The following is an 11,922-nucleotide window of genomic DNA, read 5'->3' on the forward strand; positions in this document are numbered from 1 at the left end:
CTCTTCCCAAAGACTCCTACTGATAAGGTAGGTATCAGCTGGAATTTGAACCCCAGTCTCTCAAATCAAAGGCAGTTTTCTAACCACTATGGTATCTAGCTGCTACAACTATATATATATATATGGGACGCAGTGGCTCAGTGGGTTAGGACGCTGAGCTTGTCGATCAGAAGGTCGGCAGTTTGGCGGGTCGAATCCCGAGTGCCGCGTAGCAGAGTGAGCGCCTGTTACTCGTCCCAGCTTCTGCCAACCTAGCAGTTCGAAAGCACGTAAAAATGCAAGTAGAAAAATAGGGACCACTCCGGTGGGAAGGTAACAGCATTCCGTGCGCCTTTGGCGTCTAGTCATGCCGGCCACATGACCATGGAGACGTCCTTGGACAAGCGCTGGCTCTTCGGCTTTGAAACGGAGATGAGCACCGGCCCCCAGAGTCGGAAACGACTAGCACGCATGTGCGGGGGAACCTTTACCTTTACCATATATATATATATATATATATATATATATATATATATATATATATATATATATATATATATATATATATATATATATATGTGTGTGTGTGTGTGTGTGTGTGTGTGTGTGTGGGTGTGTGTGTGTGTGTGTGTAAAAATTTTTTGAATTGGTAACAAAGAATTAAAGGGAGACTGATATGCATTTCAAACTTATTTGTTCTCATTGAAATGCATATCAGTCTCCCTTTAATTCTTTGTTAGCAATTCAAAAAAATTTCACACACACACACACACACACACACACACACACACACACACACAAATATGAGCTGTCACTATTGTGACCACTCCCTGTGGATGGCCCTGGGTTGGGCTGAAACAGGAAATAAGATTTGTCCCATGTTTGGGGCCTAGCAAAGTAATCTGAATATTTAGCAGACATTTTATATATATATATATATATATATATATATATATATATATATATATATATATATATATATATATATGTATGTATGTATGTATGTATGTATGTATGTATGTATGTGTATGTGTATATATGATGTATATATGTATATATGTATATATGTATGTGTTTTTTGAGGTTTTCGCGGGTGTTTGTATGTGGATCTTTGGTCATTCGGGTTTTTTCCCACGTAGAATTGAAGGTGTAAGAGCAACGTTTCGACAAAATCTCATCCGTCATCCTCAGGCTGGTGGCTTCAGCTTCGTTCTTCTGGGAGAAGTGTGTGGTAGTGGCTGTTTGTTCCTCTTTTTTAAACTGCCAGAGGGGGTGTGTTCTGTGGGTGGAGGTGTGCTCTGATTGGGTGGGGGGTTAGCTGTGTTCTGATTGGGTGGGGGGTGTTTTGAATGGGGGCTGTGTTCTGATTGGGTGGGGGTGTGTTTTGAGTGGATGGGCTGGTCTCAGCTGCCAGCCTTAGACCTGAACTGGTGAGTTGTGCTGCTTTTGTTCGGCTCCGTGTTTGTGGTGGTGCCATGTTTTTATAGTGGGTGTCAGTTTGCTTATTGTGTGGTTTGGAAGGGTTTAAAGTGGCTGATGTTGCAGCTGTGGTTAGGTTTCTGTTTTGTGGTTGTGTGTCGTTATCGTTGTGGGTTCGGATTTGCTTTTTGAATGGTTGTGTGGTGGTGATGTCATGTGATGTTATCATGAGTTTGGGTCTGGTATCATTCTTGGTGGTTGGGACTCGTCTGTCAATCAAGGCGGGTTTCCAAATGGCTGGTAGGCGAGAGGTATCATATGTATGTATATATATTGTTAAGTTCTTAAATTTATTTAAAACTTCTTTTGCTAAAATTGAAGGAAAATCACCCACTATCTTTAATTAGACAATCAATTTGAATATTTTTCTGTATTTCCATTAATAAAATGGTAAGTGGCTGAGAAATCAATTCTATAACCTATAACAATTGATCTTGAATTTGGTAAATGCAATGTTACATAACAAGAAAATGGGACTAAGAAAAAAAGGAAAGAAAGAATAAAAGATGTTCAAAAGATCAGAGAACAGAAAACCATTATTGATAGGTAGACATTTCAAGTGGAAATGGCAGAAATAAGAGGAGATTTAAGGACACTTTATCAAATGACTAAGTGATTGGCAGGAGTTTTAGCTATAGAAAAGATAATCCAATAAAAGGAAAAACCTTTACTGAACTAAAGGGGGAAAAGCATTAAAGATTTGAGCAGCTTTTCTATTCCACCAAAACTATCACTCAATTTTGATAACTTAGAAAAGGTTATGGAACTTGACATTCACTCTTTAAAAACTGCTTCTGAATGCTGAATATTAAAGAGATGGAAGAGCATTACAGTTCAACTACTCAACATAAGTAGCATGCAACTAACTTCATACCACTACTCTGCTTTCTCAAAAGACATTGGAGAGAAGCTCTAGTCAAATGTTCTCAGAGTTCATGCAACTATCTATATAAATTAGGATTATGAAGGTTTAAATTCAAAAAAACATATACTTCAGAACCATATCGACTATGACATTCCATTTATGTAAGACTCCAAAGAACAAATTATAATTGATCTAGTCAAATATTACTAGATTAGCAGTTTTATTCAAATATTTATTTTAAATACTTTATTTACTTCAATTTATATGGCTTTCCATCTCAAATTTGGATGAGAAGGCTGACCTCTTTTCCATTTATCAAAAGCTGGTTGGGCACAGAACTGGGGGTGTGTGTGTCTCCACCTCTGAAATGTACCAGTCTTTTTAGGTATGGTACCAGTCATGACTTTAGAGCAAAAATATGGCTGTTGTTATCCATGAATTTCAACTGTGGAAAGTCCAGACAAGAAGCACATCCAGAAATACTTGCTCTAAATTTATTGTAAATTGACATTAACAGAATATTGCAAGTCAGAAAATACTCTTCACCTTTACAGTCCAAGAAACTAGGGAGGCCTCTTTTCAGATGTTTTTATCTCACATTCTCACTGCTGTCTGTCTGACTGTTGTTTAATCTGTGGTTCTTCCCTTGTAATTCTTACATGTAATTACAATGATTCTCTGGTGGCCTTTAGGGACATTGTGCAAGACATAGTGTAATTCATAAATGGATGTGAAATTCCCTTTGTGAGATTGGCCATGGGCCATAGTCTACAGTATGCTTACCTTCCTTTCTGTAGCATACAGCCATCCCTGCCAGAGTGGCCAATGTGACAATTGAACACTACCAAGAGTCCCTCTGTGAGGGAGATGGGCTGTTTAAAAATGTGATAGATAGATAGATAGATAGATAGATAGATAGATAGATAGATAGATAGATAGATAGATAGATAGATAGATAGATAAATTTGTTGATGGAGTTTCCCAGGCTTATGGTCCTGAGAGACTTCAAACTGGTTTCATTGAACCTGCGCTCAGAGGTGGCTTGAAATTTACGGCCACCATGGCAATTGTTGATCTCACCTAATTTATTAATGGTTCAACCTGCAATGGAAATCACTCACTAAATCTGTTTTTTGTCCTGGGGCAATGACATAGTGGTTTGGCTTTGGAGGAAGTTAACATCATTCCTATGGTGGTTTGTAGTCTGGATTCTCAGGAGGAAGGGGCTGAAATCCAGAGGGCAAAAGGGCAGCAAAACTTGAATAGTTTGGTTGGGGGAAGGAGAGTTAAGAAGGATCCTCTGTAGCAGTTCCCAGATTATACCTAGAGTGATGCAAATAGTGGCTTTACTTTGGCAAAATTTCTGTCTACATATGAAGAACAGTAAAGGAAACTTTTCAGAAGTAATCCCATGTGTCTTTTATGGTTCTTGGGCGCAGTAATTTCCTTGCCATAATCAGACCACTACCATAACTTCCAATGGAGCTTCCTACTCAATATATATATTAAGCATATAAATTGAATAAGGAAAGAGTATATAATTTTGTCTCATACTTTTCCCAACGTGGAGGCAATCTATTTCATCATGTTCCTTACAACCTGTGGTTTCATATCCTGTGTATAAATTTTTCATAAGGACAATGAGATGTTCTGAGTTTCCTATTTTTCCTAAGCACATCACACTACTTCAGGGGTGTCAAACTCAATTTCATTGAGGGCTGCATCAACATTGCGGTTGCCCTCAGGGGGCCGGGTGGGTGTGGCCTGGGTGGGCATGGCCAACTCTACATCGTTCGCATCAAGGGGGCCTATGGGGGGGCCTGGGCAGGAGTGGGACAGATCTGAGGGTCTCTGGCAGAAGGAGGGTCTCTGGGCCAGGGTCAAGGCAGTGGGGGCCGTTCCCTCACTGTTTCCAGGATGCTTCGCGGGCCACATGAAACCACTTCGCGGGCCGGATCTGGCCCCCGGGCCTTGTGTTTGACATGTCTGCACTACTTGATAGTATAATTGAAGGCCTTTCCTTAATCAATAAAGCTCATATTGACTTCTTTTTAGTATCATTTTTAATTAACCAGCATGCATCAGTAATAATGCTATTTGGGCCTTTTCTAAAACCAGCCTAAATATATGCACAACTCTTTCATGTAGGACTCTAATCTGCATTGGATGATCCTAAGAATTATTCATCTAGCACATGAAGAATAGCTGTAATGTATTGGTCAGTCAAAATTCCTTGAGACTCAACTAACATTAATTTATTATCAGTTTTTAATAAATGACACACACACATACACACACACCAAACTGATGATTCATAGCTTGCTGGTACATCAATAGTGTGGCTTTAAAAAAATATCTATATTTTATCTGCAGATAAGTGACAGCCTATGAATTTAAATAATTTCATTTAATGTTTAATTAGAGGTTTTTTTAAAACCTACCTTAAATGAATTGGGATAAAGATCAATGTATTTTATGGCAGTCCAACTCCTGGAATGGGGATTCCCCAGAAACTCTACATGATGACTTTCAACATCTCCATTAAAATCATATTTCACATACTGTCCATCAACAGGATCAGGAGAAAGAATGCCAGGCCATCTTAAAATAAAATATTTTCAAAAATAAGTCCAGAGAAAAATTAAATGCATAGGTTTATACTGTATCTAGAAAGAGACATGTTTGGAGATATATCAGCAACAGACCTATTAAATATCCAGTAGAACGGTTGTAAGTGAGAGGAAGTAAGCAGTTAGAAGGTAATAGGAAATGAAAGATAAACCATCCTGTACTTATAAAACCTTGCTAAGAATGGGAGGTAGTTTTTCAGAATATAAAGTCATTGTTTCAAGCAAACATTTTCCTACTGAAACCAATTGTGAAGTCTAATTACTGGATTCAGTGGATCCACGGACACTCCAGCCCACTTCTTGTATCTTGTGCTCCACTTTCATGGGTTTCTCAAAGACTTCTGTAATGGACTCTCTGAATTACACCCACCTTATGAATCTGCATATTAAGACTGTGCTGTTAATTCGACCTCTTGACATAAATCCCACAATGCTATAAATATTTCCTATATTTCCCATGTTTTTTCCACAAATTAAAAAAAATTTCTTTTATTAATCACAATTCTTCATAAATATATTGTTCTGACATATTTATTACAATAGCAGTTAGTCTTATATACCACTTCATAGTGCTTTACAGCCCTCTCTAAGCAGTCTACAGAGTCAGCATATTGCCCCCAACAATTTGGGTCCTCATTTTACCGACCTTAGAAGGATGGAAGGCTGAGTCAACCTTGAACTGGTTAGAATCAAACTCCTAGCAGTGAGCAGTGAGTTAGTCTGCAATCTAATCACTGTGCCACCACAGTTTATACTTAGGAATTGTTGGAGAACTACAATGGAAGCTAAATAGAAAATCATTATGTCCCCTAAGGTTTAAGAACATCTGTAATCTTTATTACAACATTGTTTTTCAATGCTGCAATTAATCTAAATTATCCCTAATTAATGCTTAATTTCTTAGAACCTTACCTTGGCCATGTTTTCATTTTTGCCAGAACCAAGCTTCCTAATGGAAACTTTGAATAAATATATTTTAATCCATGTTTTTGAAATTGAGACTCCTTGGGAAAATATTCTTCAGCAACAGAACATTTATTAAACTGTGGATCAATATTCATATAGCAGTACCATGGTGTATTAGAATCAATATTTTCTATATCATCTTGCTGTAACAGTCTCCATTTTAAACAGCCCCTGTTCTCACATTGTATCCACCCTTTACCTATGTAAAAATTATTTTCTTTTACAGAATCCATATAACAGGTCTTCACTCTTCTAGTCTGTAGAATATTTGTTCCCTCTGAAAGATAAAAGAACTATATTAAACATAAATCATTCCCATTAAATTGCATTTCCATGAAAACTCTGTTAATAATAAAACTAATTACTCTCAAAATTAAGTGATAATTAACTTCTACAGCTTGGGTAGAAATTATACTTAACCAGTGGTGAGATTCAGCCGGTTCGCACGGGTTCGGGAGAACCAGTAGCTAAATTTACCTGAATTTGGAGAACTGGCTAGCTTCCAGAAGTCCAGTCTAGGCCTTGGAGGCCTGAAGGAGGCCTCCCAGGCATAGAACAGTCCACTGGAAGTGCATGGATACCACTTCCGAAAGTTCGTTCTAGGCCTTGGAGGCGGCATTGGAGGCATGGAGGAGGCCTCCTAGGCCTAGAATGGCCCATCGGAAGTGTGTGGATGCCACCTCCAGAAGTCCGCTCTAGGCATCGGAGGCCCAGGCCTGCATCAAATATGAGAACTGGTTGTTCAGGTATTAGAATCCCACCACTGTACTCAACTTATGAAAACATGTATATGTAGTTCTCAATTATAACTGAGCTATAGATAGTACAGGTAGTTCTCATACAGGTAATTCTCAACTATAACTTACAACCCAAAATTATGGTTGTAAGTTGTTGCAGTCATTAAGCTGGTCATCTTGTGACTGTAGCTAATTTTACCCTCTTTCCTATGGCAATCATTAAGTATATGCTGTGATCATTAAGCAAATCTATTTTATCCAATATCTGGTTTTCACTAGAAACCAAAGGCAAATAGTGGAAGCCATCAAAAATTGTCAAAAGCATAGTCACTTGACTGTGCTGCAAATGGCTCTAAAGATGAGCTGATTGCCAAGTGCCCAAAATGTGATCACATGACTGTGCAGGGTAATGTATGTGGTGATTGAAATCAGGTCAAGTGACTGCTTTTATGAAAAGCAAACTGCTTCTGTGATTATGCTTCCATGAATTTTTCTTGCTAGTTAATTTTGAAGCTCATTTAGCCATATTAAACAGATCCTTGATATGAGGCCTAAAACAAGCAAAATTAGTTTTCCAAAGAGATAGCTGATATGACATGTTTGGCATATTTGTAAAACAGCAAATATCCTACCTCACACAGAGTGGCTGGTATAAGTTGCAAATAGTAGCTTATAAAGTCAGATTTAAAGAGTCTGAAACAATAAGGGTTATCATCACATCAGTATTTAATGCAGCATTTCAACAGCTCTTTAAAGATAACAATAAACCCAAATAGTTTTTGCTTTTCAACCCGGATCTAAGGGCCTTTCCATATTACCATGCCTTCATTATTAACTGAATCTCTCAAGAACAATTTAACAATGACCCATTATAGTCTTAATAATAAAAAACAAAGAATAAATGAAGTTCACTATACTATCCTGAGCTGTTTCAAGTCCTATAATGAGAAAAATCCTCACACAAGGGAACAAAATAAACGGGAACTTGAAAACTTAGAATATTGGAGTTTAATAGACTAACCTTCTCTACAAGAAAAAGTAGAAATTTACAGAATAACTTTGCTCTGATGCCTACTGTCTTGATGGGGTTTCTTAGGAGCTGTCAAGGAGTGAAGCCAAAATTTTCCTTGCTAGGGTGACTGATACTCTGAACTTGGGAGGAAAGTTTTAGGCAACAGTTCTTTCTAGTGAGTAAAAGGCACATTAAATTGACTCTAATGCTAAAGTAATGATCAAGTGGCTGCAAAGTCAATTCAGGAATGATTCAGATATCTCCTGTAGAACCATCTTAGGTTACCAGCTTCAGGCTACAGATTCATCTTAATGATACCTGCTTCCTATTTCTTCTCTAATGTATTATTTACATCATCTTCCTACTGCAACTCACTGATTTTTTAGTAAATTTTATTACACATTATTTTACAGTTGCACCAGATTTTCTACATTACTTTAAAAACAATGCAAAGAAATCACATGGTATCTATGACAAATGTCTGTTGGTCCTTATAGAATAGAATAGAATAGAATAGAATAGAATAGAATAGAATAGAATAGAATAGAATAGAATAGAATAGAATAGAATATTCTTTATTGGCCAAGTGTGATTGGACACACAAGGAATTAAAGATAAAGAGTATTCATATATTTGAGTTTGAAATCCTATGAATAGTTTTGTTTGCTACCTTTACATTTTGGCCAAGAATAGATTTATTTATTTATTTATTTAGATTTTTGGTTTAAAATATTTTGCTTCATTAGAATGTAACTCTTTTTTCTTGTTGCCTTTTCCTCCTTTCTCAAATTTGTGGCAGATGAAATTATATCTGGTTTGTTAAGCCAATTGCCTTATGATGCAGAGGTCTCCAACCTTTCCAGGCTCAAGGACCAGAGGGAAGGAGAGCAGTTTCAAAATTGGTGTGTGTGCGCATGCGCACAAGGCCATACACACAGGCGCACTAGCAACTCCTTTCGCGCATGCGGCATACATTGGGACCATATGCATGTGTGAACGGCCATGCACCCTCACGGCGGCTAGCAGCCCATTCGCGCATGCGCAAACGGGCTGTGCAAACCACCTGGGCTAGCGGCACATGTGTAAACAGGCTGCGGATACCCACCCAATGCTAGCATTCCTGTTCATGCCCATGCACATGTGGAAACAGGGCCACAGGCACTAGCGCGAGTGAGGGGGGAAATGTGTGCTCACACGTGCGTGCACCAACCAGCCTTTTCCACGGCCCACTGGCCATGAGACCACGGCCCAGTCCCCAGCCATGGACCATAGGTTGGGGACCCCTGTTATAATGCATCAGGAAATAAACAAAACAAAAATATGAGAGAACTACTAAATCACATGTAAATTAGAGTGAGTTACACAGAAGAGGAGGAAAACAAAGAAATAATGTGATGCTTGAGCTTGCCACTAGCATTTAATAAATACGGTCAAGATGGGTCATTTCTGTAGGATTAAGATTGCCTCAAATTAATTATAAAGGCGGAAGTGGATATAACATGGCATTTTTACTATATTAGTAATAATTCGGCTGCTTTCTGACAAAATCACATACACATCCCTTAATTATTTTAATGAGAACCTTAAATATGTCCCACTGAAATGAACAATGTACAAAATTCCTCTATAATTATTTTGATCTTAATTACTTATTGCAATTAGTATCAGCCTCTGAAGGCTGTGATGAAAGAATGACATGTATGGATACATGTACAAATGTATGAATGCATGTAAGTATGTGTATTATGTTATTCTTATATGACATATCTCAGAATATCATATACATTATGTTACATTACACTATTTGACAAAGTAGACCACAACCTGCTGCTTAGTAAGCTAGAAAAAGGTGGAATAGATAACATCATCACCAGATGGATCTGTAGCTGGCTGACAAACCGTACTCAGCGAGTAATCCTCAATGGTAGTACATCCACATGGAGAGAAGTAAGCAATGGGGTATCACAAGGCTCCATCTTAGGCCCAGTACTATTTAATATCTTCATAAATGACTTAGATGAGGGAATAGAAGGGGAACTCATCAAATTTGCAGATGACATTAAACTAGCAGGAATAGTCAATACACCAAGACAAACTCAAGTTCCAAACAGATCTTGACAAACTTGAACAATGGGCCCTATCCAACAAAATGAATGTTATTGTGGAAAAAAGCAAAGTTTTACATTTAGGCAGGAAAAAATCAAAGGTATAAGTACAGATTAGATGAGATCTGGCTCAAAAACAGTAACTGTGAGAGTAACCTTCAAGTCCTAGTGAACTATCACTTGAATATGAGCCAGCAATGTGCAGCCGCCGCCAAAAAAATCCTGTGTTGTATAAACAGAGGCATAGAATCAAGATCAGGCAAAGTATTAGTACTGCTTTATAAAACCCTAAGACCACACCTGGAATACTGCAACCAATTTTGGTCACTATACTACAAAAAAGATGTTGAGACTTTGGAAAAGTTCAAAGAAGAGCAACTAAATGATCAAAGGCCTGCAGACTAAAACATATGAAGAACGGCTGCAAGACTTGGGCTTGGCTAGTCTAAAGAAAAGAAGAAACAGGGGTGACATGATAGCAGTATTCCAGTATTTGAGGGGCTGCCACAAAGAAGAGGACATCAAACTATTCTCCAAAGCAGCAGAGACAGGACAAGAAACAATGGTTGGAAGCTGACCAAAGAGAGAAGCAACCTGGAATTAAGGAGAAACTTCCTAACGGTGAGGACAATTAACCTGTGGAACAGCTTGCCTTCAGAAGTCGTGGGTGCTCTATCACTGGAGGTTTTTATGAAGAGACTAGACAATCATTTGTCTGAAATGGTATAGGTTCTCCTTCTTGAGCAGGGGGCTCTAAGGTACCTTCCAGCTCTATGGTTCTATTCCAGGCATGTCAAACTCACGTGACCTTGCACGATGTATCACTTTTTCCCCATTGCTGGCAATTGGGTGGGCGCAGTTTCAGCATGACGCATCCAGCCCATGGGCCAGGAGTTTGACATGCCTATTCTTTCTATTCTATTCTATTCTATTCTATTCTATTCTATTCTATTCTATTCTATTCTATTCTATTCTATTCTATTCTATTCTATTCTATTCTATTCTATTCTAATTCTATTCTATTTCTATTCTATTCTATTCTATTCTTCTGAAATATATTTCCATGCGTTATATGTGTACAAAATGTTGATGCATATTATTTTTATGTTTTAAACCGATCTGGGAAGATTTAATTCTAAAATGAAGCCTACAGATTAAATTAAATAAATTGATCATGTTTGTCCATATGCAGTTTTTTTTTTATAATTTAACATCTTCAACCGATACTTCCCTTCTCCAAATGCCTTCTCAATTGGAAAGTGTTAAGACATTGCTTCAATTATGAAATGTTTCCCCAAACATGTAAAAGTTTATCTTTGTAACATTTTAATTTACAATTCCTCTAATCTAAAAGTTTTTTATTTTTATTTTAATTATATTTGTATACCGCCCTTCTCCCGAAGGACTCAGGGCGGTGAACAGGGCAATACATGTTAAAAAAGTTGTACTGATGATCAGTCTTAAACCAATACCTTATAGGCTAGATGGACAATTGCAATCTCTCAAATGTCCAAATGTTATCAGCCTTAAAAATACATACAAAATATATAATTTTTAATAATAATATTGCCTGATTTTTTTTTATTGTTTTGGCCTTTTCAAGTCAATTCGATTGCATTGTTTTTTAGATCAATCACTATAGATTGCAGTTGTAGAGGGACTTTTTCACGTGTTCATGCTGGTGCTTCATCCGATTTGTTTCATTTTCTTTTGTTCATTGCACTGACAACACTGTTATTACACTTCTGTACAATTCCTGCATATGAAATGAACAAAAAGACAGATCAGCAGATCCATCTCATTTCACAATGAGAAAATGGAATAGATGGCCAGCTTTTTCCCCTCTGAGGGGAAATAAAGACCATACCTCACCACGTGAGGTAGCTCCGTACCGTTCTAACAAATCTGCCGGCAGGGACGGACTACAATTCCCTTCTCTCCTTCTTCTCTCAACCCCCTCCCCCCAATTGCATGCCGGGAACAGAACTGCCCGAGAAAAGAATTGCCAGGGCGGGTTTGGTTCTACAGCCTCGCAAAATCAGTGAGGAGACTACGAATCCCGGCATACCTCGCTGCTGATACCCATTTCCCCCACTGAAGTGGGCGGGTATTGCCTGTACACGTTACTGTCATGTGAGATGATGGAAGT

General features: G+C 38.0%; 1 protein-coding gene across 1 annotated transcript in view; it reads right to left on the minus strand.

Annotated features, from left to right (window-relative positions):
- The window catches only part of ZCWPW2 (zinc finger CW-type and PWWP domain containing 2), a gene marked incomplete at both ends in the record, with an annotated part of 29,515 nt that extends 23,363 nt beyond the window's left edge, over positions 1-6,152 (minus strand). Inside the window, 2 exons of the mRNA XM_081346249.1 lie at positions 4,765-4,924; positions 5,866-6,152. Of these exons, the coding sequence (XP_081202375.1) occupies positions 4,765-4,924; positions 5,866-6,152 (447 nt within the window). The remainder of the gene's footprint in view (positions 1-4,764; positions 4,925-5,865) is intronic.
- Between the last annotated feature and the right edge of the window lie 5,770 nt (positions 6,153-11,922).

The sequence above is a fragment of the Vipera berus genome (assembly GCF_964194415.1).
Source record: "Vipera berus genome assembly, chromosome: Z".
Lineage (NCBI taxonomy): Eukaryota > Metazoa > Chordata > Lepidosauria > Squamata > Viperidae > Vipera > Vipera berus.